At 37.6% G+C, this 27,738-nt stretch overlaps 3 protein-coding genes across 8 annotated transcripts; 2 read left to right on the forward strand and 1 right to left on the reverse strand.

Moving 5' to 3' along the window:
- Positions 1-2,377: 2,377 nt before the first annotated feature.
- Positions 2,378-6,113, forward strand: LOC130718474 (uncharacterized). The gene is made up of 5 exons (XM_057569072.1): positions 2,378-2,785; positions 4,259-4,622; positions 4,715-4,785; positions 5,511-5,609; positions 5,707-6,113. The coding sequence occupies exons 1-5, from the start codon at positions 2,528-2,530 to the stop codon at positions 5,803-5,805; spliced, it is 891 nt and encodes a 296-aa protein (XP_057425055.1). The 5' UTR covers positions 2,378-2,527; the 3' UTR covers positions 5,806-6,113.
- A 5,178-nt stretch (positions 6,114-11,291) lies between these two features.
- LOC130718086 (U2 small nuclear ribonucleoprotein A') lies at positions 11,292-17,843 on the forward strand. 6 transcript variants are annotated; one of them, XM_057568550.1, is made up of 9 exons: positions 11,292-11,440; positions 11,716-11,867; positions 11,961-12,001; positions 12,115-12,244; positions 12,374-12,579; positions 13,001-13,174; positions 13,959-14,009; positions 14,539-14,691; positions 17,558-17,843. In XM_057568550.1, exons 2-9 carry the CDS (start codon positions 11,786-11,788, stop codon positions 17,561-17,563), a joined length of 843 nt encoding a protein of 280 aa, XP_057424533.1. In that variant the 5' UTR covers positions 11,292-11,440; positions 11,716-11,785; the 3' UTR covers positions 17,564-17,843. The 6 variants fall into 6 exon arrangements, with proteins under 6 accessions (XP_057424533.1, XP_057424532.1, XP_057424536.1 ...); XM_057568549.1 differs by having other exon boundaries at positions 11,302-11,440; positions 11,761-11,867; XM_057568548.1 differs by having other exon boundaries at positions 11,340-11,638.
- A 1,431-nt stretch (positions 17,844-19,274) lies between these two features.
- LOC130718192 (DNA repair RAD52-like protein 2, chloroplastic) lies at positions 19,275-23,155 on the reverse strand. The gene is made up of 4 exons (XM_057568707.1): positions 22,671-23,155; positions 22,531-22,568; positions 22,244-22,335; positions 19,275-19,773 (listed from the first exon to the last, which is right to left on the reverse strand). Exons 1-4 carry the CDS (start codon positions 23,048-23,050, stop codon positions 19,621-19,623), a joined length of 663 nt encoding a protein of 220 aa, XP_057424690.1. The 5' UTR covers positions 23,051-23,155; the 3' UTR covers positions 19,275-19,620.
- Positions 23,156-27,738: the final 4,583 nt, after the last annotated feature.

Consider the following 27,738-nt stretch of genomic DNA (forward strand, 5'->3'; position numbering starts at 1 on the left):
CTATAACTCGTTCACCCCTTCCATCAGAATCACTCCATCATCCCAAAACGAGCAGGTCAAAGAAAAGGAGAAGAACAAGCAGATCGAAGAAAATGAATCGCTGAAAGTCGTAGATCGAAAGAGTGGGTGGAGAAGTCGCAAATCGAGGTTCTAGGTCTCCATATCAACACATTGGGAGAAGGTATTTCATTGTGACCAAGGAAAACGAAAACGATGAGGTGATTGAAAGATAATTTCGAACAGCGGCGATGAAGATGGATTTTTGTTTATGGGGAAGGCAGTGGAGGAGCATGGGAGGGGAAGGTTCTGGGTTTATGATTTAGGGATTTTTTAGTGGTGGTTTTTTGCCTTGTGTATGGTTTATGAAGATGAGAAGATGATAGAAGAATTATGAAGATGAGAAGGGACGAAACTGACAAGATGATGCAGCCTGAGTGGAGAGGGATATATATTTTGATCAAGAATCTTGTATCGGCTTTCTTTTAGTAAATGAGTATTTTTGTGGGTATATATTCATAAATCTAAGCTTATGTACTGGTTTTTCACTTTTTTCTAGCAGCTGATGTATTGTTCAAACTTCAATCAATTGTTTCAAGATAGCTTTCAAGATGAAAAAAATAAGATTTTAAAGATAGAGTAAGAACATGAAGAGATCTGGAAAAAAAATTGATTCTTTTGGTTTGGAAGAAAATATGGATTTTCTAGATTTTTTTTTTTTGAAGAATATGATGAAAATGATGGAAGGATGTATGAAGAAGAGGACCATGTTCGCACACATCACATTTGTGGAGGACTGAAAGTGGTTTTTAGCTAAATTAATTTTGTTAATTACATGTCATTTCATTAAATGATGTGGCATGTCCACATATGCTTCAAAGTTTTTTTTTTATAAGCCAAAGAATATATTGAAATGAAGCACAAGGGGTACTTCAACCCAATACAGAAGAGAGGAAAAAGAGAGTACAACTAAAATACAATTGGCAAACCTACTTGGAAATAAAATAGCACAGGATACACGTCCAAGAGGACCCCAAAAATAAAAGGCATACTACTTTGTCATCCAGACGCATGTTGCTATAGCTTGTAGTGCCCTTCTTCTCATCCAAGTGACAAAATACACATGGCCGAATTCTGTTGCCATTCAAACCAGGAATAATTGAACCCATCAGCTTTTGCTCGCAGCCACTTCCATGCTTTCAATTGAGCCAATTCCAAAACTTGACTGCTGTCAAATTCTGCCCCATTAAAAATAACTTTGTTTCGGGCAAGCCAAATAGTCCACACAATCGCCATCCAAATCACATACTCTCCAGCTCGCTGTGCTTTGTTGACCCCAATGATGGAGAATTGCATCAGATGATCCGCACACAAGAGAAATAGGTGATTGGAAGAGTCCTCCTCCAACCCACATAAGGGGCATAAGGATTCATCTCCGCTCCCTATAACCTGCCTCTTTCGAAGATTATCCCTTGTTTGCAATCAGTCTCTCAGCAGTCGCCAAATAAAAGCTCTAATATTTGATGGAGCCACAACTGACCACACCAGTTTAAACTAGGGTTGACAATGGGCCCCGTGGGTGCGGGTTTGACCATTCCCACACCCAAACCCAAACTTAACACTCAAACCCAAACTCTAACCCAAATTTAATATGGGTGCAAAAGTTAAACCCAAACCCAAACCCAAAACCCAATGTGAGCACCGAACTGACAAAAAATCAAAAATATCAATTCGGAAACAACATGTACATAAGAGCACAACATGAATATAAGCTGATTAAACCTCATTATCATTCCAATACAAAGGATAAAATATAGTTCATGAACATAAGCCTACTTAGTAACTTTAAAAAAACTCGACTTAGTAGCTTTAATAGTATATATATAAGGGTTGATAATTACATGCATTAGACTTCGGGTTTGAGTTTGGGTTTAGGTGCGGGTTTAATCAATCCCACACCAAAACCCAAACATGTTTTAAAATTTGGGTGAAACCCGAATCCGAACCCAAATCCAAAGAAATCGGCTTTCGCCCACAATTTCGGGTCGGGTTCGGGTTGGGCCCCGCGGGTTTGGATTTTCCTGCCATCTCTAGTTTAAACACTGGGTCTGCCTCCTCCAAGCTTTGTGCCTGCAAAAATAAATAAGAAGAGTTAACTGTATAAACTCCTTCCCCGGTCCTGCCTTCAAAGTGACACCTGTCACGACGGTCGGAGATTCATCGGCGACAAGGACGGTTTCAAAAAAAAAAACCGTAGTTTGAGAGTGTCCATAGAAAGATTTTTGGGCGAGAGATGAAAATCAGATCTCGCACAAAGTTCGGTTTTCACATTTATCCTTTTTTTTATAAGAAAGAGATATATTGAAATGAATTCTGATGATTGGATGATGACGCTCTAATATAAGACGTGCATCTATGACCGCTACTCGAATTGGATTTATCCATGACCACTAGAAAAATCAAATTAACGTTATTATTCAAGTCGTGCAATTCAATTTAGAACTGAAATCACCGGAAGACAAGTCTGATTATGGAACTGCGAGGATTGAGTACGGCGGCTGTGGCGGTTTCAGTGTCGGTAAGGCCTCCCAGCCCTCGGTCCATAGTAGGTAGCGGCACAACGAGATTATGTCGTGGTGGTCGGATTCCATACTCGGGTTGCAGAATCAAAATCGGGTCGGTACGGTATAAAGCTCTCGGAGACAACCGGCAAGGTTCCTTAGACGACACTGCAGTTTACGAGGGTATTTATGGCCCTTGGACCATTGACTCCTCGGATGTTCGAGAGGTATTCATTTTCGATGCAGAATAGCTAAGCTTCCATTTCCAAGCACATATGTTCATTATTTCACTTCCCTTTAAATCACTCTGATCCTGATATTAGTTATTTGTTGATTCATTAATTAATTAGCAGCTATAACTGACAGAAATTGACATTTTAACCATAGACACTAATCAGTTCGTAAACAATTATCTTTCATTATTATGAGTATTATTATTTTATTATTAATTTGCTGCAATTGAAAACGAACCTGCGAACCGGTGTGTATTACATAATACATGTTGAAAAAAATGAACAGGTTCAAAGAAGGTTGAGAGAAGAGACATGACAGCAAAGTTGAGTTGATTGTCTCGGCTGATACACTGATAAATGTTCTGCTTATATACATAGAGCTCTCGCACTATCATTGTAATTTAACTACTGTAACTAACAGATTGCATTATCAGTATTCAGTAACTAACTTCCATCTAAGCCACCAACTAACTAACAGTTATCCGTCAATTGTCAAAACTGAGTTTAGTTATCTGAGACAAGATGATGCTGGCAGTGTTAGTTCTCTAAAGGAGATAAATCAGAATGCTAACTTGAACTTTGCTCCTGAGCAGCATGAAGCCTTATTAGCTTTGGTTCAGCAATCAACAGCTCAAACCTCTCATTCAGTCAATCAGCTGGCATACCAGCTCAGAATACTCATAGAGATAGCAGACGAAAAGTTGCAACCTGCAGGTGCTGGTTATTCTATTACACATCCTTCTGAATCAAGGTACTGGATTCTTGACAAAGGGAGCACTGATCATATCTGCCACTCTTTAGTCAGAGTTCCAATCATTTAGAACAGAGGCACTATTAGGCTCCCAGTCCTAGATGGCAGTAGATGAATTGCTTTCTGTTCTGGAATAGTGATTTTATCTTATCAGTTTTACTTGACTGATTTGTTAAATGTCCTCAACTTCAGCTTCAATCTGATTTCTGTTCGTGTTCTCATTCTTCATGTGAAATACAGGATTATCTCTGATACTATGTTGGAAATGGGGAAGAGGTTGAAAGCAGGTTGAGAGAGGGGAGCTGAATCAAAATGGTAGTAGATGATAGCAAAGTTGAATTGATAACCTTGACTGATACACTGACACATGTTCTGCTTACATAAATTTTGCTCTCCCACTATCACTCTAACTTAACTACTGTAACTAACCCATTACATGTGTGTTTGTATTTGAGTTACTTTCAACCTAATGAAAGAAATTCAAACTTCAACCCTTGGTGCTTTAGATTGAATGAAAAGTTGGTTAGAGGCGAATGAACTGAAATCCAAACACAACCAGTAACGAACTTCCATCAAAACTACCAACTAACTAACAAAATTGATACCCTCCACTGTCAAAACTGAGTTTCAGTTATCTCCAACAATTCATATACAGTTTCAGCTTTAAAGCTTTCGCTTAAGCTATGTATTTATGGGTTGGCTATTCCCTGTGGCAGGTAATTTTATACAGATCAGGATTGGTGACAGCTGCTGCATCATTTGTCATGGCTGCATGTGCTGCCTTTTTGCCCAGTAACTCGGCACTATGTGATGCACTCAAGCAAAACCTTGATTTACTTTATGTCCTTGGGTCAGGCGGGCTGGGTTTATCTCTACTGTTGATTCACATCTACGTGTCTGAGATCAAGCGTGCCCTACAAGCACTGTGGGGGCTTGGTATTCTTGGATCGGCTATAGCCTACATCAACCTTGCTCTACCAGCAAATGAAAATCTAATACAATGTGTTGTTGATAACCCACCAGCTGTCTGGCTTGTCGGTCCTCTTTTTGCCGCTTTGACAGGACTTGTCTTCAAGGAAGGTAAATGTTAGATGTATTTCTTTTCCTTTTCCCATTAAATATCAAATTGAGAAAATGCATTCTCTTTATGTGATCTTGTATTCTTTAAACAGGACTGTGCTACGGCAAGCTAGAAGCTGGAGTTCTCACGTTTGTTATCCCTACAGTTCTTCTTGGGCATATGGTATTCCTCTTTTTCTACCTTTGAAGTAATCTATCTAACAGATTGCCATTTAAATTCAAAAATTGGTATACCAGTCATGTTTGGATGTTTGGAAGAGCTTTTCTGAAGTTCATTATAGTTTATTTTGTGATAGACGTTTGAACAAAAAATAGCTTATAGGTACTTTTAAGTTTATTTCTATAAGTGCCTACTAAATAAGCTCTCCTGTGATAAGCCTATTTTTAATTAACCTATAGCGTGCTTGAACAAGTGTTTGTGCAAGCTTATGGAAATAGTTTATGACCTTCCAATAAGCTTTATTGAGCTTCTTTTCATAAGCTATTCAGAGTAGTTTATGAATAAGCGTTTATACCTACCTCTATAAGCTATTATGAGCTTATTTTATTAAGTTTCTCAAATTAGCTTATGAATAAACATTTATATGATACGCACTTATGGAAAGGAAACAAGCAATTAATTAAGTTGTTTACCCAAACACACCGCTAATCTATTTCCTTATTTCTTTCAAATTTTGTAGTTATCTTATCTCTACAACTTGACCCCCTTTATGGTATTTCTTGCAATGCTATTTCTTGGAATATATTCATTTCCGTGTCCTCTTGACTATTACATTATTGCACTGCATTTTGTTTGCTTGCATTAGTCAAGCATATATTGAAGACTATTTTTATCATCAATACCAATTGTTCTGTTTGGGTAGTATATGTTTCTTTTACTCCTTGCAGACTGGATTGATGGATGATGGAGCTAAACTTACTTTACTTGCTTCATGGATGGCTCTTTTTGTGATATTTGCTGGAAGGAAATTCACCCAGCCCATCAAGGTAAATTTACACTCTGAGGATTTGTGTTCATAAACGTTTATTATATCTTTATGCAATGCACAAAATTTGCTCATGTGGGTTCCTCTTTTGCATCAAGGATGACATCGGTGACAAGTCCGTTTTCATGTTCAATTCTCTCAGCGATGATGAAAGGAAAACTCTGATTGAGAAATTAGAACAGCAAAAAACTCAGTAGTAAGTGCGTCAACACACTTTAAAATGGACTGCTTTAAGGACTTGGGAAAGTTTTGAGAACATGATGGCACGCTTAGATTTGTGAAACACTTTGCAATTCACTTACAAGGAAATAGGAAATCGTTCCAACTCCTCCCCTAGAAAGAGGACACTTTCCCATAATGTCATTTTCTTATCTCTATATAAATTTCATGATCGCTGATGAATATTTAGGAACGTTGTCCTATGGAATTGAAAATGCATGCTTGATTCTAAAAGCACGCCTCTTTCGGTGTGCGAAAATGAAATTTAGTCGAGGTTGTTTAAGAATTGTTTCATTTTAGTTCGAATCTAAATGGAGCATGGATTCAATTCTTTTAATCAATCCATCAATATATAAACTAAGAGCAAAATAATAGTTAAATTCAATTCGCCAAGTGCGATGACCATGACCGTGGGACCTTTGTCTCAACCATGATATCAACTAGTATATTTACCCGTGTCGATACACGGGGTGTATTTCCGAATATATAATAAATTGTTTTAATATATATAATAATTTTTTTTTGTATAAATGAAAAATAAATATAAACATAATTTTTTATTTGATTAATTTGTTTATGATATAATAATATAATAAAGTGTATGATTTTTGTTTTTTTTTTCTTTTCGTTTTTCCTATCTCTAAATAAGTTTACACAATTTATAACTTATGGAAAATTTGATACAAAAAATAGATTACATATTAAATTACATTTTTTTTACACTATATCATTTTGATTTCCTAAACTCTAAATGAATACGGATGGGTAAAATAATTTAAACGATGTAATAATAATTCTCTTATATAAAATATTATAATATATTTATCAAAAAGCCAGAATATTTAACTAAAAATTGCAATAGACATCTCTGGTGGAAAAACACCACATTCCAGGGAAGCATACAAAATTGTTGGATTTAAAATCCAATCTATCTAATTTTTAACCACCAAGATAAATAGAGAACACAAGTGCAAAATTTCCAAAATTGGACTCAAATTTGGAGAATTTTTTCACGAAATTAATTCTTCATGACTCCAACATGAATAACGTGTCGATCATCTTTATGAATTTCAAATCAAACGGAATGATTCTCTGTAAGGTTATTAGCTTTGATGAGTTTTTTCCACCCATTCTTTAAGGTGCACTGAGAATTTCTTCTTGGGTTCCAAACCAATTCACAGTAAAATTTCTTGTTTTTCTGATCTCGCATAACACAATATGTTGGCTTTTTAGGTAGCAACGCTGTTTTTACAATCTCTGCGGGAAGTACCTATAAGATGAAAATTAATTAAACACACATACAATAAAAAATTAATTAAGAAAAAAAATGTCAGTACAAAAGAGATTACAACCTTTCTGTTATCAGTGATATGAGAATTCTTTAAGTCCACTTCTGTATAGTGAAACCTTTCAAAATTTGAGAACTCCGGCTCACTGGAGTAATCAAGTGGTTGTTATTCAGCAATCCACCAGCCTATATCAAATGATATAGGAGGCGTTGATAACTCCTTTCATTTCGTTCTCGATCTACCACTTTTATAATTTCAAAATTTGTAGCTCCGGGATAACACAAATTCACCCATCCTTCAAACCGTAATAAAACTTCAATCCTCTAAAAACACGCCTCTTTTGGTGTGCGAAAATGAAATTTAGTCCTTGTTTAAGAATTGTTTCATTTTAGTTCGAATCTAAATGGATCATGGATTCAATTCTTTTAATCAATCAATGAATATATAAACTAAGAGCAAAATAATAGTTAAATTCAATTCGTCAAGTGCGCTGACCGTGACCGTGGGACCTTTGTCTCAACCATAATATCAATTGCACGCCGGAATACTTCTTCTTACTATAGATGCCTCTTTTTTGTTTTTTGATGCTTACTATAGTTTTGGGAGTTCGTTTTAATGTTATTTTTTTTTTTCCTCATCACTCAATTTTACCTCACTAATTTAAGTGAGAACTAATTACACACTGCACTTATAAGTGCAGAACACAAATTATATATTCCGCACATTAAACGAGCGGAAGATGATTATTGATTTACAAATTCGTTGGGACTAGGTAACCGTGTAGTTCGACTAAGGAACCAACGTAACAATTCTCTAATCAAACAAGACACCCCAAAAAACTCTTAGTGATCAATATTGAGAAGTTGTGCAAGGAATAAGGCTATGGAACTAAGGTAAAGACTAAAATGGACGAATAAAGCGCTCAAACGGCTAAAGATAAATAACTGAAAACATAATAAATAAAGTGCTAAAAGGTTGTAAACAAAGTAAAGTGTTGAAAGTAAAATGACAAAGGCAATGCAGAAAGTTTGTAAGTTGAGTGATTATTAAGTCGTGTTTTTAAATGAGTCTCAAACGACTATTTATAGATGTAAATCACCCCTAATTACATAAGTTATTTGCCTTCCTTAGTACCACGTTCTCTAGGCACTAAGCTTGTATAAAAAACACTTAAAGTCAGGACATCTTGTCATAACCTTCAAATATTGTCATATGAATTAGTGAGTTTTCCTTCCTAAGTTGATCGACTGACTCCACTACTTCCATTTGACGTAAAGCTCCCATATTTGTGGAGAGTTGATCCATTCTGACTTTCTCTTAAAGCACTGAACGAAAATATCACTTAAGGATAAAAGTCTCAAATATCATGCAGAATATTCCTTCTTTTAATTTAGAAGGTGCTTTACCTAAGAACTTTACTCAAGCAACGAGTCCAGGCCAATAACCATTCACATTTCATGGTTCAAATCGGCTAACGACTCGCTGACAACCAGTCCATCAACTAGCGATCAATGGCAGCCGATCCATCAGCTAACGACTAATAGATAGTCGATCCATAAGCTAATAACTGACCCAAAAGACATATTTGTCATGCATATACCATATTTATTCTTTTATATATTCTATTATTTACTGATTTTTATTTATCTATACTTATTTATTTATTTTTTCGTCCTCCTGCCGTGACCCCGATTGGTATACCAGTCATGTTTTGAATGTGTCGCAATCGGAATCACGACAGGACGACGAAAAACCCGCAACATTGACATCCCTAATTAACATAATGTTTTGTTAAGTTTTTAAAAAGGGAATGGAAGGTGTCGAACCCCCTTGTAACTCAAGTTTGTCTCCCCTCAAAAAATGGGAGAAATTGAAGGGGAACATTTCATTAGACAAAAATACCTTTCATGTGTTTTAAAATCTTATAAAGATAAAGGTAACTAAAATAATTTTGTTTTGAAATCTCTCTTATCCCTTTATGAACCAAATATGAAATGAGTTATTTCCCCTCCCCTCTTCTCAACCAAACATGATAGTAAGAATTAAAATCTCCCTCCCCATTCCTCCCATTCATTTTTGTCAAGAATGATTAGATCAATAAACAAAGTTACCCAGCCGCACTTACATTAAAATCCTAAAAAAGTGTGTTGCTATCAATTGTTCTTTTTAATTTTGCGTATTGAGATGTTATAAAAGAAGCGCTGGAGCCCAAATCAGCTCAGCCCAGTTGCCCTAATTCTAATGCTATTCCATAGGGTTAAGCATCATATTGGTCCCTGTCTTTGTCTCACCGTCTGATCTAAGTCCCTCGTCGGAAAATTTATTGCATTTGGTCCTCGTCTTTGAAATATTTTTGGGGCGGATCCTCGCCGGAGGGCGGAGCTCCGGCGAGTGCTTAAATGGCACGCTGACTAGGCTTAATGAGATGATGTGGAATAAAAAAATAATGAAAAAAATAAAATAAAATACACATCAGAAATCTTAATTTAACTAACAAAAAGAAAACTAATTAAAAAAACTAACCCTAAATTAATTATTAAAAATAAATTCCCCAAATTCCCTATCAAATTAGGTTCTAATCCCTTACCAACTTCCCAGTTATCATTATCATCATCAGCATCACATTTTCAGCTTCTTCTTGTTATCATCATCAACATCACCGACGCAATCAACCACCACCACCGATCCTCGAAGAACCGACCACCACCACCGATCACTGCTTCTAAACTCTCCATCTCCAAGGCAAAGCCCTCAAATTTTTTTCCCTAAACTCTCGATCTCCAAGGCAGAGCCCTCAAATATTTTCCCCCAAACTCTCGATCTCCGTCCAAACGCACCATGAGCCTCGTCGACGAGGAGCTCTCCCTCGAACCTGCCCTCATCGCTCTCTCGTTCGTCTTCAACGGGAAGATCTGGTGCAGATCGTCTTCCCTCAATCTGGGTCGTTCCCTCAGATCTTCTTCATCACCAAAGGATCTCCTCTTTCTCTCTTTCTCTCTTTCTCTTTTTCATGGTTTGGGGTTTGGGGTGAGGGTGAGGTTGCAAGTGGGTGAAGGTGAGGGTGAGGGTGAGGGTTGAGGTTGGGTGAGACCGTGGGTGAGGGTGAAGGTGAGGTTGCGGGTTGGGGGTTTGAGGGTGAGGGTGAGGCTGCGGGTTGGGGGTTTGAGGGTGAGGGTGAGGTTGCAAGTGGGTGAAGGTGAGGGTGAGGGTGAGGGTTGAGGTTGGGTGAGGCCGTGGGTGAGGGTGAAGGTGAGGCTGCGGGTTGGGGGTTTGAGGGTGAGGGTGAGGCTGCGGGTTGGGGGTTTGAGGGTGAGGGTGAGGTTGTAGGTTGCAGGTGGGTGAGGGTGAGGGTGAGGCCGTGATGTTGCAGGTTGCATGTGGGTGAGGGTGAAGGTGAAGGTGAGGGTGAGGTTGGGTGAGGGTTGGGGAGCGTGGGAGGAAGGAGGGGGTTGGGGTTGATGTTGTTGGGGTTGGGGTTGATGTTGCTGGGGTTTGAGGTTGGTGTTCTGGGTTTGTGTTGTTGTGTACTGGGTTGCAGAGTTTTGAGATTGGGAGGTTGAGTTTGTTGGTTCTGGGTTTTGTGTTGTTGTGTACTGGGTTGCAGAGTTTGTGTTTCTGGGTATGAAATCATGATGATTGAGAGGTTGAGTTTCTGTTTCTGAGTTTTGAGATTGGGAGATTGAGTTTGTGTTTGAATCCTCATGCTGAAATGATGATGATGATTAAAAGGAGAGGGAAATGATAATGGAAAAGAAAAAAAAATGGAAGAATTTTTATCAGATTTGTCAAAGATTGTTCATATCGAGTTTGGTTTTGGGGTGTTTTGATGATGATGATGATGATTCTGGAGTGTTTTTTTTTTTTGAATTAATTTGGGGGAATTGAAGTTAATTTTGGGGAAAATTAGTTTTGTTAATTCATTTAGGTTTAGATTTGTTAATATATTTAATTTTAGTTAATATGATTAATGATCTGACATGTAATTTTTTTAAAATTTTAATTTTCTTTTAAATCCACATAAGCATAACTAACACAGTCAGCGATCCAAATCATCACTCGCCGGAGCTCCGCCCTCCGGCGAGGATCCGCCCCAAAAATATTTCAAAGACGAGGACCAAATGCAATAAATTTTCCGGCGAGGGACTTAGATCAGACGGCGAGACAAAGATAGGGACCAATATGATGTTTAACCCCTATTCCATATCCTAACAACAATACATTGATTTTGTTTTGGGTTCGCACGGTGCCTATTTCTCACCGTTGGTGGCCGCCGCTTTACCGTGTCAGAGAGACAGCCTAGCTTCAGCTTCTATTCTGTCTATAGGTAAATCATCCTGCTCCCAGTTTGGTTCTGAAGTGTTTCTTTGTGAAATTTCATCTTTCGATTTGAACGCGTCATATACTACGCTTTCTCATTGGAAACCCACCGTGCTGTCGCCGGTTAGCTGGGCATGATCGCTCTAGCTAGCTTCTGCTCCTTTAGTGAAAATATAAGCTGTAATTTGACGTGCCTTTATCAGGGGTAAACTATTCTTTCTGTGATTGTTTTATTTTGTGCCGTTTCCGAAATTACATTTTGTAATTTGATCAAGCATTCAGGTATTCATTCTGGGCGCCTATCATCTGAAGTCACCATTTTTGCAGTAATTATCTATTCCGCTAGAGGGAGATGGTGAGGCTCACTGCAGACTTGATCTGGAAAAGCCCTCATTTCTTCAATGCCATTAAAGAGCGCGAGTTAGATCTTCGAGGTCTCCCATTCACTCCCCCCTCTCCCTTGTTCTGTTTGACAAATGAATTTCTTTTAGTTCATCATTGACAACAGTTTGTCATATTGTTGGCAGGCAACAAGATTGCTGTAATTGAAAACTTAGGCGCCACAGAGGTGCACAATTTAATCTACTCCTTTTTTTTTCTGAAAAAAATAGTTATGACTCTATGCTTCAATTAAATCTTTTTTATGGCTCATCTTGATGTTCACAAATGCCTTTCTTGCAGGACCAATTTGATACCCTAGATCTGTCTGACAATGAGATTGTCAAACTGGAAAACATACCATATCTTAATCGGTTGGGTACACTACTCATAAATAACAATAGAATTACGAGAATTAATCCCAACATTGGAGGTAGAGTTTGAACTTTGAAGTGGATCTAATCTCATCATTTCTCTTTGTTACATCTGTCACTACATTTTTGCCTCCAGTTTTAAGCAATACAATGTGTTACCCTAGCTTACTATGTCTTTTGTATTGCAGAATTTTTACCAAATTTACACACGCTTGTTCTCACAAACAACAGAATTGTAAACCTAGTAGAAATAGATCCTTTAGCATCCCTTCCAAAGCTGCAGTTCCTTAGTCTGCTAGACAATAATATTACAAAGAAAGCAAATTACAGGCTTTATGTCATTAGCAAGCTGAAGTCCCTCCGTGTTTTGGATTTCAAGAAAGTGAAAAATAAGGTAATCTTTTATTTGTCACTACTTTTCTAGGGCTCATTTTTTGAAGTATAAACTATAGGGTGTTCTGATAATGTCTGCAGCTCAATGAATACCAGCTTTTTAAGCTTCATAAGCAGCTTGTACTACTTGCAATGAACACCAAGACCAATTGTCGAAAATCTTCCACAAATAAGTGTATACTATGGAGCAATTTTTTACCAGGCTGCTTTGGTCCTTACTTTGCTTAGTCTGTAATTGACTGAAACTGAATGACTTGAAATTTAAACAAGATATTGGGTGCAAAGATTTTTTGTCTTATAGTCATTTTGCACTTGCATGAAGAGTTTCATCACCTTACTAGAGACGATTGGATCTATTTCTTATTACCAATTACACATACTTCTCAACTAATGTCCTTCTGATGGTTATTTAAATTTAATAGGAACGGTTGGAAGCCAAAAATTTGTTTGCTTCAGAGGAAGTTATAGAAAAAGTTCAAAAGACACCAGTGAAAACGATTTCACCTGGTGAAACTCCTAATGTTTCAGAAGCTACGGAGGACCAACAGACACCCAAAGTGGTTGCTCCCACACCAGAGCAAATTATTGCTATTAAGGTATATGATATGTGAAGTTATCAATTAATGTAAGGCTGTCATTATAGGGGTGACCATGTGACTTACACGTTGTTCAACTCAGATATTTAATTAAAGCATTTGATGTATCTTGCTAAAGTAGAGGGTTATACCCCGTGATAACCACAGTTCCCATAAAGGTAATTCCATTGAACATGTCACCTTAAAGTACAAAAATAGTCTTAGCTAGAACATGTTATCTTACCTACAAACATGTAAAATCTCTTTTATATAAAACCTATATAGTACCATTATCCAAACAAAAGGCTTGAAGCGTTCCTCTGCTTCTTAATTCTTGCTATTTTAATTTTTCTCTGTCAGATTCAGATAAATATAACTTTAGTAATTCATTAAACATTAAAGGAACAACATTGATCCAGTCAGTCCTGCTGAGTTTCTTGCATATAAGCTTCGTGTATCCATGAAAGGTTTCTGTTAAACTAAATCAACCGTCTCAACTCTAAAATGCATAGCAGGTGCTTTGTGATTATCTGCTTTTGAGATTGCCTTATTTCAGATGACTCAATCCTGTAAGTTAGAATTATGCTGTAAGATGCATATGCTTGTTGTTCCTTCAGCGCTTGTGGTAGTTCTTTATTGGATAACCATTTTCAAATAAATTACCTTGCATGCGTGTGTGGTCATCTTCTGCTAAGAAATCACCTCTATTTGGGGTTATAGTGAAGGACCATCTTCATATCTTAGAGAATGGTGCATCAAGCGGCTAATTGTGATTACTATGGTTTCATATTTTTACTCAATGCAGGCTGCCATCGTGAATTCACAGACTCTTGAAGAGGTTGCTAGACTTGAAAAGGTGATTGCTTTTTAGTTTAGATAATCACTTTTTGGATTTTAAATTGTGGTATTGTCATATTCATTCATAACATAATATTGAAATTAGTTGACATAGGAGATTTTATTTATAACTAATAGCCTGCTTTTAGAGAGGGAATCTGATGTTTCAAGTGGAGGCTCTCCCATGAAATGTCTTGTTTGTTATTGGAGCTCATAAACATTCTGAGTTTTTGTGTCAGCATTTGCTGGCTTAGAGTATGCAAACTGAATTCTTTGCCATGTGAAGAGGGTGGGATTTGGTTTGCCGTTAGTCGAGGAGCTCATCTTGTTTACCTCCGGTGGTTTGGGAAAAAAGCAGGAAACCATTTTGAGATTCTTGCTACAGTTCGGTTTCGTGGGAGCTTTGTTATAATATTTTCTCTGGCTATATCCTTTTTATCATGAAACCATATTACTTGCTTAAAGCGCTCATCTCTTTCTAAATAATTTTTTTTTTATCTATTTTGAAAAGGCTGATGACTGTAATCTAATCGGGTATATGATCACAGGCACTGAAGTCTGGTCTACTCCCTGAAGATTTAAAAAGCTTGAATGGCAATGTAACGTTGGATAATGTTAATGAAAAAGGTGAAGATGTGGTTCATGATGAATCTAATGATACGCGAGAGCAGAGAAATACTGATTCTGCTGCAATGGGACAGGTATCAATTTCCTGTTATGTGTATGTCAAACTTTTCTTCTGAATCTCTGGCACCTCAACATTCTTCTGAATCTTTGTTTTTTTTTTGTCCCCTTTCTGACACCCCTCCCCAAAAAAACCCCGTTTATGATATTTGATACTTCCATGTGTTTTTTCGTTTTAACATTCCGCTTCCCACTATGCTAGCTCTGTTCTCAGTTCTCACTTTCCTTCCACGGCCCAATGGCTGTTTTGCTCTTTCACCTATTCATTTTTTTTTTCCTTTTGTTTTTGTCTTGCTTTCTATCTTTTATTGTTTCTTGAACTTGATGGTGTTTTACTTTCTATCGAACTGAAGCTGTGTTCTATTTATGATACCGGTTCAGATTATTGTTTTTGACATAGATTGCCAGTTTTCCCTATTTTATTATCTGGCGCAGTTTTTGTGTGTGTGTGTGTGTATATTTATTTATATGGCCACACTTTTGCCCTAATCTATAACGCCTTCCACTATATTTCTCTATTGGATTTTTGGCTTCCCACCATAAACCCCAAGGGGCTATTTCATGCCATAACCCTATTTGAGTTCCCTTTTCTCACTGTCTCTGCCTGTATTTGCGGTTTTGGCGGGAAAAATAACACCATTGAACTCACAATGGAGCAAGATGAGTGTATGTTAGGACCCAATTGCAAGGTATGGGACTTGAGTCCCACATTCGAAGTATGGGATTCTAATGTGGGGTTTATAAGGCCTTGGGCTGTCCAACTTCAACAGCTAGCTTTTGTGATGTGGTACTCCCAAGGTTCTTATCAATTGGTATCAGAGCCTTCCACCATGTCTCTCAGCTGCAAACGAGCGGCGCGGGTGGTGACGCCGGCATTGCAGTGTTCGCCTGGGACCAGTCAAGGGGCTAGTGCGCAGCCCAGCCCGCGTGGGCGACAGGGCTGCGGAACGTGGTGGGATGTTAGGACCCAATTGCAAGGTATGGGACTTGAGTCCTACATTGGAAGTATGAGATTCTAATGTGGAGTTTATGAGGCCTTGGGCTCTCCAACTACAACAGCTAGCTTTTGTGGTGTGGTTCTCCCAAGGTTCTTATCAGTGTACCAGCGGAAGATGAAAACATACTGAATAACAGGAGAAAAAATAGGAAGAAACAAGTAGATGCTAAATGCTATCTTTGTTCCTGAAGCCCATGGCTTATCCCCATTATTCTAGATTTCTAACTATCCTTCAAGGTCATGCGCCTTCCCTATTTGGAAGCACCTCAATTCTCTACATTGCTCTTGGGCCCCACTCAATTTACTCTTACTCTCTTAGCTTTACTGCTTCTCTCCCTAATGCTCCTCCACGTGTCCCTTTTTCCCACTTCTGCAATATACCATATCTTGGGGCCATGGCTCTACTGCACAGCACTACTGGGCCCTTATCAGTTCACTGTGTTGGGCTCAAGGGTCTCAACAGCATGTCCTGTTTTACATTCTATTTTTTGCTGCTATTTGTTGCTTTTGATTAAGGGCCTGTTTGGATTGGCGTTAGAGAGGGCAAACGGGCGTTGCGTTGAGATAGACGTGATTTACCTGCTTTGTTTCACCGTTTGGATAGGCGTTTTTTTTAACGCAACAACGCTGTTCCCGTCCATAATCGCGTTTTTCTGGAAGCCAGAAATTGGAGCTGTGGCGTTGGGCGTTGAGCGTTTGGTGTTTGATTTTTGGATTTCACCAACTCACCTTTGCAGATCTGTGAAGAGGCGATCGATGTTCACGCTCTGTCGTTCGCAGACCTCTACTCTGGCCACTCCAGATCAGATCTGTGCCACTCCGGCCGCCGTTCACGCTTCGCTGTTCGCAGCCTTCCACCAGTCCACCGTTCTTGCTCCTCCTTTCCCATGGAATTGGTGTCCCTGATGAACCACTGAACCTCTTTGTTTAGATCCGTGTACTCACATAGCACTGAACTGATTTCTCCATTCTCCATTTGCATAATTCTCTGCCTCCGTGAACTGGTTTATCGTTTCTCTTGGTTTTTTTTTTTATTTATAAAAAGCTCGTTATTTTTTTATTCAACGTAATGTTTGATTTGTTAATTTTTTAATTCAGTGTGATGCACAATGTAATATTTTTTTGATTAAAATAGTCTAAACGTATTCCAATTTGTACAGGAAAAAAAAAACAAATAGTCTATACCTTACTTTCCCTAATTTCATCCAAACAATATTCATTTTCTTTAAATCACGTTTGTTACAAATCATCCAAACATAAATCACGTTTACTCAAACACAATTTTACTCAAAATCATTTTAACAAAATCACGTTAATTCAAATACCACGTTTCTAACGGGATGCCAAACAGGCACTAAATGTGGCTTTTCTATGTTAAGATTTAATCACAACATCATGTTTTCTGTTTCTTTTTTTTGTTGAGAATTTGAGGAAGAATTTGAGATTTTTATTCAATTCCATCCCATTCTGCTCTGTTCCATTACATTCTGTTTTGTTCCATTATCTTTTCCCAAACCAGTTTATGGAGGACTTAAATCTATGGCTTAATTGCACTTTTTGTCCTTGATCTATCGTGATTGTGCGATTTGGGTCCTCAATTCTCAAAACGAGCGATTTGGGTCCCACATGCAATTTTGGTCATGCCGTCAGTGTTCTCTCCAAATGCTTATGGAAGTGGGTGATGTGGACCTCATTTAATGATCTGGCACCCAACAAAGCATTTACATAGATAATTAATTTACAAATAATAAAATATATGTATCTGTTAAAATATTAAATATTCAAACTGCAAGAGGAAGGAAATGTTAATTTCGTACACCATATCTTTTTATGTTTTCTTATGCGATATGTAATGCTTCAATTTTTATTACATTTTTTTTTTGCAGGATTAAGTGTAGATTTTGGCTGTCCCGGCACTGTGCACTCCACTTCAATGTTGATTTCTTGAGTCAAAATCTTGGTAACTTTCCATGAAATGTACTGGTGGTTTCAATTTCCCTCATGGTGATTGTCTGCTTTAGCGCTTAATATGTGTTGAATTTGATTGCCTTTACATTTTAATGTATATTTGGGGCATTTTTGCCCCTAGCCATGTGAATTTCTGGTTGAAGACAAGTTTTGTTTTTGATAGGCTGGTTGAAGACAAGTAATTTTTTTTTAATCTTTTGAGCATATGACGATGTGAGCTGAAAGCCTGAAGCATCATTTTAATTAGATTTAAATATTTGGGGCGACTGTTCCTTGCAAAAAGGAGAAAGATAACAACGGCATAGTTGTCACCAGTAACCTATTGAAGGAGCTAAGTAGCTTAAGATCAAAATTGCAAAATGGTCTCCCTAGTTACGATGAAATCAACTGGGATGATCTTTAATCTTTATCAACACAAGACCCCTGACAAAAAAAAAAAACGATACACGTCCATATGGATGAACAGTACTATTTGCTTTATTTCGTGGTGGTTGCTTATGTTCGTTGTGGTTCAGGGCTTACATCGGGTTTGTAGTCTCTTGAACAAAAAGCAAACGAAAAACCAAAAGTGCCAACAGACGTGAGATGAAAAGTGTAATTTTTTACAACTTTAGGGACCAAAATTATGTAGAGAATATATGCGAGCGATCAAAAGTTCATTTAAGCCTTGTTAATTTATCATTGAAAGAATGACAGCCAACCTTTTTCGCCCACAACTAGCAAAGGGCGGGGCAGAGGTAGCAAAATTTCTAACCCCATAACCAAATGTACGTTTTTAAATGGTAAAAATGTAGGTGTAGTGGCTTCTACAATGAAGCGCCTCACATGTGATGTATCAATACATCACACTAAGTCATACCTGATGTAGCAGATATGGTAACCTATATATGGTGGGGTTCTTCTTTGTATGATCACAACCCCAAAAGTCTTCTCAACTCCACACCCTAAAATCATCATACCAGATAATAAAATCAATACTTTCTTAAGTTGAACGAAATGACACTTATTATATAAGAATCCAAAATTCATCACAAAAAAAGTTCAAAACGTTCTTAAAGAAGGGATGCAAACTCTTAATTTTCTACCTCCGTCGTGATGCTTCCCATCCCGGTCTCTGGTTTTGCTAGCTAGTTCTCTTGGAACCTATACAAGATGGAACAAACATAAAACAAAGGCCAATGGCCCAACCCTTTGGTTTTCTCAAAAACAAAACAAAAAGTTGAAACATATCCCCCCTCCCCAAATGAATGACAACGTCGCACAAAGAAAGAGGGAGATTGGGAGCTTTTTCTTGTGTTCTCATTTTTCCAACGTTCTCTTGCAATTATGATGAGAGATTTGTATGATTGAAGATCTTGACCAGATCTGTGACGCAAAAATAAGGAGGAGAGCAAGGCAAAAGCTGGGCTGACAAGATCAACCACTGACGGTGAGACCGAAAATGGTGATGAAACCAAACGATGCAAAGAAAACAAAGGGGAACGGCGAGAGACAGCAATGTACGACAAAAACAACAGCACCACAGCAGCCACCAATGGATCTTGAAAATCAAAGGGGAGCTGGGCCAGCAGAAAGAAATATGTGAATTCATAGGGTAAAAATAAAAATAGAAAAAAGAAGTGCGGGGAACTGAAATTTCATAACTTAAAATAACTTTAATTCAAACCAGTAACTGGTAATAGATCAAAACCCTTGTTTAAAGTACTATTATATCGAGCGGTTGATATAGGTGCTATATGAATACAACACTTGCAAGGTGCTTTGCGTTAGACAACACCAAAAATGTACCCAAGTAATACAGAAAAATGTACTTTCGCATAAAGCATTCGAATTCGTACAAAACAAAGATATGGTTTCTAGTTTTTCCCAATACTTGACAGTACTGGATGAGTAACTAACAGCCGCATATTGTCTACTTCTATTCACATCAATGAGAAGAAACCAATAGAACATCATAACAAGCCAACTAAGATTTGGAAGCTTAAGTACTGGTCATTTGATCTTCATGATACAAATACAAGCCGAGACCAAACCGGGCACAAGCTTTGCAGAAAGCGACTTCCTCGGCGGCTGAAACTGGATCAACAGTGGAGCCATCATTAGGTGAAATTGTCCCAGTTGACTCACGATATGCCTGTTATCAAGAGAGAAAATGACAGTGGTTGCTGGTTAGGCACTTCAGATGTTTTAAGAAGCTAATGGCATAGAAAATTTTCAGTTCTACTCAAAGGGAGCAAAACTACCTGCCAAACACAACGAATTAGTATTAAGGAACCCAAGTTTACCAATAAATTGCTTCAAATTCCTTTCTAATAATTATGCAGGTCATTATAATTTATAATATTTCAAAGGTCATATTTGGTACAATAATGGACATTCAGGAAAAGGAAGGTATTGTATAGTTCGTTTTATAATTTAAATTATAGTGTTTCAGTAATTTTTATGTTTCATGGTCTTGAGCAGCATTTGGACTTGGGGTTTGTGGTATACTGGTATTAATATTTCTGTAATTAAATAGCGCCGTGTTGCAGGTTAAACCTTCATGTCATGCCTAAGGGGCTTTTGATGTGATGACTAGGTTTCTTTTACTTCTTTACTGTTCAGCTAAATTCCTTTAATTGCCAAAAATGCAAAGATAACAATAAAAAGAGATAATAATCACCCTTATATTCTCATCACAGAATATGAAAATTTGTGATTGAAGACAGGAGTAGAGCAATAAAGAGCATTGTTATCAAAATCCAGTTAATACCACATTTCTGGGAAAACTTGTAGGCTTACACAGGATTGTGAGTTTGAGGAACCGCAAAGAATGATTATTTTAACTGTTTTTAACAATACCCAAAACGCGGTCACTAAATGATAAGGCTCATTGTGTATTAACTATTAAACATTATCACAGTACTCAATAGCTGCATGCCTCCAACGGACATGAACCCATGTGCATAGGAGGAGGTAAACACAGCTAAATTAGTCTTAACATGATAGCTCTACATGAATGAAGTCTCAAACAAGTCCATAGCTGAAAGTTTGCAATGAACCTAGCAGGCAGACAAGGTGAACAAACCTAGCTCTCACAAGTGGAAACTGGAAACCCAGCTCTGACAAGATGAACCTAGTTCCTCCATCCTTCACTCCTCAGTAATTTTCAACCTTGTGATTTGTGGACTTTTCCATCATTTCAGAGTTTATTATGTTCAATACATTGTATTGAATTATGAACCTATCTTGTGTTTGTAAATTTGTCCTTCAATTTTGAATTTCAATGTTTTTGTGTATTTGAGCTATGAACCCATCTTGGTATGAGCTATTGGCTGTTTACAGAATATCTAAAACTTTGTTATTGTAGTTTGCTTAATTACGATGTTATCATGTTGAATATTTGGTATGCATATAGTACTATGTTCTGATACTATAATAGGTGTTTTAAATATTACTTGTATATTAGGTAAACTCATACGAGTATATAACTCTGAGTCTTGAGTCCAGTTTACACATGCTCCACAAGTTCATGTAAATTCTCAAGTTTGACAACCTTGATAAAAAGCAAAAGAGAGAGAGAGAGAGAGAGAGAGAGAGAGAGAGAGAGAGAGAGAGAGAGAGAGAGAGAGGAGAATATGAACAGAAATACCAAGCCAATCCACAAATAACCTACCTACAAAAAACTACAAATTAGAAATTCACAAAATTCATAAACCCAATGTTTAAAAAAAAAAAACTAATCTGAATATATTATGTATGATTATATCTCATGCTTTGCTAAATCCTCCTTGCCACCATACAATTCACATCTCTTTAGATTTAGAGACTTACTGAAATACAATTAAGATACTTTTATTGCCATATAATTCTCAGTATAAGTTATTATTCTAGTATGCATTCATTCGTGTCATGCCATATTGGCATATTCATATCAATTCAATTGTGATGTCATGTCTAATAGGTGCAAGCCTCCTTTCGTGCAGGTCTACCAGAGGAAGTAGAGAAGGACCGCCGGGAATCACAGCCCTTAGTAGGAGTCAGTTAGGACAGTTGCCAGTTGTAACTGACTGGGAAGTTACCCTGTCCTATATTAGAGTTAGTGAAAGGAGAGGGAAGTTATGAAATTGGTTGTTAGTAGACAGTAGTTGGGAAAGCTAGAACTTTCGAATTTCCAGAGTTACATTTGTAGTAACTTCTTTTTCTCGGCTCTTCCCTATTTGGGAAATTCAGTGAATTCAATACAGTTCTCATTCAGTTTAGTACCTAGTGTTTATGAGAGCTTATGTAAATAGGTTATGAGAGCTTATGTAAATAGGTTATGACCTACCTATAAGCTATTTTGAGCTTATTTCAATAACATTCTCATAGTAGCTTATGAATAAGCGCTTATTGTTTATCCAAACACACCCTATATTGTACTGTTAGAACCCAAAACTAGTTTTTAGATCCAAAAGGGCAGCTGGTTCACCATGTCATATGGGCCAAGTCTGGAAAGTCAAGACTGAAAAATAGAGGATGTATTGCTATTGCCACAAAATGAAGGAATAAACAAATAGGACAAAGTAAAGTAGAGTAGCTTATAATATATGAAAGTGAATGCATTAGAAATACTAGAGGCTCACCTCACCATCAGATCCTCGTACAGTAAGACGGTATACCACAGTCACACTGCCATTGTCAGAGAAGATGACATCACGTATCTCTCCACACCATCCTGCAAAAGTGTTTTGAAATTTGAAAGTTTTACGGATGTATTAGGATCCTATATACATTTGCAGTGATGGAGGATAGGTAGAATATTTAGACATTAATCCTATATGCCTACACCTGCTACATTAGACAGTGCAACCAATAATTAATTAGAATTAGAAAATAATATGAATTACAATAAAAGGATAATTGAATGAACCTGGGGCATAGAAGCTCAACATCCTGTTGGCGTGATACCTATGAAAGAACGGTAACAGATAGAATAACTTGAGATCATCATAATTCATAAATTCAAGAAGAGAACTCAAGTCACCAAGTCAGATTAACGTGGCAAAGTACCAGGGGATAAAGGTGGAAGCCGAAGGATCGTCAGGAACATGAGCTTTGACGATAGTATCGGGGATTCTTTTATTGAGGTCACGGAGTATCTCGGCTAAAGGACGAGTTATGCAGGATGAGTTGGAGAAAGGAAATGAATTGTCCAGCGGCACCACATAATTCGAATTCGATACACCTCCTTTCTTTCCATCGTTGCTATTGCTATTGCTGCTGCGCTCCAGAGAACACTTCAGGGAGAGTGTACCAATACGACCCTTTACTCCAAAATCCCTCCTCACAAACCCTAGTTCAAGACTTCCTTTCTTGGTTCGGTCATAGGATGAGAGCGAGATAATCTTACTGCTGAAGGCGTTTGTATTAGGCCTTACCGCTAAAGCCATGGCTCGACCTCACCAAACTCCCAGATCCCCAATTTAAGCAACTTCAAGCATGGGAACACAATGCCACCCACTTTTATCAACTCAAATCCCATAAAAAAAACAAGTGGCTCACCTACTCATTAATTCATTATGATTGAATAAAATTTTTTTTTGATAGGCATGATTGAATAACATGATTTTTTCCCCAAAAGAAAAATATTTTTTTATAAGCCCAAAAGAAAAACATAAAGTCCAAAAATGGGTACTGTACTCTCGGGTCGCGTGAATTCAATAATAGACGCCTGTTAGCATTCTAACCTACCTTCTCCTTTTAAGGGTCTATTCGAAAAGAGAAAGAGAATTCAGTACTTCTTGGTCGTGAATATCTGGACAATTGAGTTAATGGGAAAATTAAATGTTTAACTCAGTGTTTATTAAAAAATTATAAAAAAATTCATTATTTTACACATTGTTGTACTCCCTCCATTTCAATATAAGTGTCAACTTAGAAAAGATACACATATATTAAGAAATTCAATCAATTTTCTTAACTTTACAATCATTTGTTTCCCTATTTTACCATTTACAATGTATTTTTATCTCTCCTCATTTATTATTCTCATAGGGGCATTATATGTAAAAAAATCAATTAATGCACCATTGAAATTCAAAGTGGACAGTTATTGGGAAACAAACTTTTTCTCTCTAAGTGGACAGTAATTATGAAACGGAGGGAGTATATTTTTTTGCATGGTTTTTATTTTCGACGTTTTAAGATTTCAAAGTTTCAGGTATTCGGAGTTTTAGAGTTTTAGGGATTTAGAGTTTTAGGGTTTCAAGGTTTTAGCGTTTCAACATTTTAGGGTTTCAGAGATTCAGGGTTTTGGAGTTTTAGAGTTTTAGGGATTTAGAGTTGCAGGGTTTCAAGATTTTGAGATTTCAGTGTTTTAGGGTTTCAAAGTTTCAGGGTTTCCGAGTTTCAGGGTTCCGGAGTTTAGGGTTTTTAGAGTTTCAAGAATTCACGATTTTGGGGTTTCGACGTTTAAGGGTTTCGAAGTTTTAGGATTTTAGTGTTCAAAGTTTTAGAGTTTTAGCGATTAAGAGTTTCAGTGTTTCAAGGTTTTGGGGTTTCAGCGTTTCAGGGTTTCAATGTTTAAGGGTTTCAATGTTTTAGAGTTTCAGGGATTTAGTGTTTTAGAGTTTTATGGTTTTGGGGTTTTGGCAACCCGTTCAAGGATTATTTCTATTGTTGAGAAGTAGGGTTTTCAGGGTTTCAGAGTTTTAAGGTTTGAAGGTTTCAGGGTTCGAGCGTTTCGAGGTTTCGAGAATTAGGGTTTTCAGGATTTCAGAGTTTAGGTCTCGAAACCCTACGGATTACTTGCTTTGAAATGGTGCTCATTTTTGCCATGAAACCGAGTTTTGGAGGTCTTTTGCAAGCAAATTTCAAGATTTCGGCGTTCATATCTCGTGAAATTTGGTGGGAATGTTTGAAAAATTGTTTTCGATGTTCCTCCAAAGGCGCATAACCGGGGTAGGCATTTATGGATTACTAGCTTTGAAATGGTGCTCATTTTTGCAATGAAACCGAGTTTCGGGGGTGTTTTGCAAGCAAATTTCAAGATTTCGTCATTCATATCTCGTGAAATTTGGTGGGAATGCATGAAATAATGTCTTTGATGTTCCTCCAAAGGCGCATAACCGGGGTAGTCATTTATGGAATACTTGCTTTGAAATGGTGCCCATTTTTGCCATAAAACCGAGATTCGAGGCTGTTTTGCAAGCAAATTTCAAGATTTCTGCGTTCATATCTCGTGAAATTAGGTGGGAATACTTGAAATAATGTCTTTAATGTTCCTCCAAATGCGCATAATCAGGGTAGTCATTTATGGATTACTTGCTTTGAAATGGTGCCCATTTTTTCCAAGAAACCGAGTTTCGGGGTTGTTTTGCAAGCAAATTTCAAGATTTTTGCGTTCATATCTCGTAAAATTTGGTGGGAATGCTTGAAATAATGTCTTTGATGTTCCTCCAAAGGCGCATAACCGGGGTAGTCATTTATGGATTACTTGCTTTGAAATGGTGCCAATTTTTTCCATGAAACCGAGTTTCGGGGGTGTTTTCTTAGCAAATTTTAAGATTTCGGCGTTCATATCTCGTGAAATTTGGTGGAAATGCTTGAAATAATATCTTTGATGTTCCTCCAAAGGCCCATAACCGGGGTAGTCATTTATGGAATACTTGCTTTGAAATGGGGCCCATTTATGACAAGAAATAGAGTTTCGGGACTGTTTTGCAAGCAAATTTCATGATTTCTGCGTTCAGATCTCGTGAAATTTGGTGGGAATGCTTGAAATAATGTCTTTGATGTACCTCCAAAGGCCCATAACCAGGGTAGTCATTTATGGATTACTTTCTTTGAAATAGTGCCCATTTTTCCAATGAAACCGAGTTTCGGGGGTGTTTTCCAAGCAAATTTCAAGATTTCGGCGTTCATATCTCGTGAAATTTGGTGGGCATGCTTGAAATATTATCTTTGATGTTCTTCCAAAGGCCCATAACCGGGGTAGTCATTTATGGAATACTTGCTTTGAAATGGGGCAAATTTATGACAAGAAACAGAGTTTCGAGACTGTTTTGCAAGAAAATTTCAAGATTTCTGCGTTCAGATCTCGTGAAATTTGGTGGCAATGCTTGAAATAATGTCTTTGATGTACCTCCAAAGGCCCATAACCGGGGTAGTCATTTATGGAATACTTGCTTTGAAATGGTGCCCATTTTATCCATGTAACCGAGTTTTAGGGGTGTTTTGCAAGCAAATTTCAAGATTTATGCGTTCATATCTCGTGAAATTTGGTGGGAATGCTTGAAATAATTTCTTTGATGTTCCTCCAAAGGCCCATAACCGGGGTAGTCATTTATGGAATACTTTCTTTGAAATGGTGCCCGTTTTTTCCATGAAACCGAGTTTCGGGGGTGTTTTGCAAGCAAATTTCAAGATTTATGCAGTCATATCTCTTGAAATTTGGTGCGAATGCTTGAAATAATGTCTTTGATGTTCCTCCAAAGGCCCATAACCGGGGTAGTCATTTATGGAATACTTGCTTTGAAATGGGGTCCATTTTTGCCATGAAACCGAGTTTGAGCGGTTTTTGCCCGCAAATTTCAAGATTTATGCGTTCATATCTCGTGATATTTGGTGGGAATGCTTGAAATAATGTCTTTGATGTTCCTCCAAAGGCGCATAACCGGGGTAGTCATTTATGGATTACTTGCTTTGAAATGGTGCCCATTTTTTCCATGAAACCGAGTTTCGGGGGTGTTTTCCAAGCAAATTTCAAGATTTCGGCGTTCATATCTCGTGAAATTTGGTGGGAATGCTTGAAATAATATCTTTGACGTTCCTCCAAAGGCCCATAACTGGGGTAGTCATTTATGGAATACTTGCTTTGAAATGGGGCCCATTTATGACAAGAAACAGAGTTTCGGGACTGTTTTGCAAGAAAATTTCATGATTTCTGCGTTCAGATCTCGTGAAATTTGGTGGGAATGCTTGAAATAATGTCTTTGATGTACCTCCAAAGGCCCATAACCGGGGTAGTCATTTATGGAATACTTGCTTTGAAATGGTGCCCATTTTATCCATGTAACCGAGTTTCGGGGGTGTTTTCCAAGCAAATTTCAAGATTTCGGCTTTCATATCTCGTGAAATTTGGTGGGAATGCTTGAAATAATATCTTTGATGTTCCTCCAAAGGCCCATAACCGGGGTAGACATTTATGGAATACTTGCTTTAAAATGGTGCCCATTTTTTCCATGAAACCGAGTTTCGGGGGTGTTTTCCAAGCAAATTTCAAGATTTCGGCGTTCATATCTCGTGAAATTTGGTGGGAATGCTTGAAATAATATCTTTGATGTTCCTCCAAAGGCCCATAACCGGGGTAGTCATTTATGGATTACTTTCTTTGAAATGGTGCCCATTTTTCCCATGAAACCGAGTTTCGGGGGTGTTTTGCAAGCAAATTTCAAGATTTATGCGTTCATATCTCTTGAAATTTGGTGCGAATGCTTGAAATAATGTTTTTGATGTTCCTCCAAAGGCCCATAACCGGGGTAGTCATTTATGGAATACTTGCTTTGAAATGGTGCCCATTTTTTCCATGAAACCGAGTTTCGGGGGTGTTTTCCAAGCAAATTTCAAGATTTCGGCGTTCATATCTCGTGAAATTTGGTGGGAATGCTTGAAATAATGTCTTTGATGTACCTCCATAAGCCCATAACCGGGGTAGTTATTTATGGAATACTTGCTTTGAAATGGTGCCCATTTTTGCAAAGAAATCGAGTTTCGGGGGTGTTTTGCAAGAAAATTTCAAGATTTATGCGTTCATGTCTCGTGAAATTTGGTGGGAATGCTTGAAATAATGTCTTTGATGTTCCTCCGAAGGCGCATAACGGGGGTAGTCATTTATGGAATACTTGCTTTGAAATGGGGCTCATTTTTGCCATGAAACCGAGTTTCAGGGGTGTTTTGCAAGCAAATTTCAAGATTTCTACGTTCAAATCTCGTGAAATTTGGTGGGAATGCTTGAAATAATGTCTTTGATGTTCCTTCAAAGGCTCATTACCGGAGTAGTCATTTATGGATTACTTGCTTTGATTTGGGGCTAATTTATGACAAGAAATCGAGTTTCGGGGGTGTTTTGCAAGCAAAT

Source organism: Lotus japonicus, chromosome 5 (genome assembly GCF_012489685.1).
Source record: "Lotus japonicus ecotype B-129 chromosome 5, LjGifu_v1.2".
In the NCBI taxonomy this organism is placed as follows: domain Eukaryota; kingdom Viridiplantae; phylum Streptophyta; class Magnoliopsida; order Fabales; family Fabaceae; genus Lotus; species Lotus japonicus.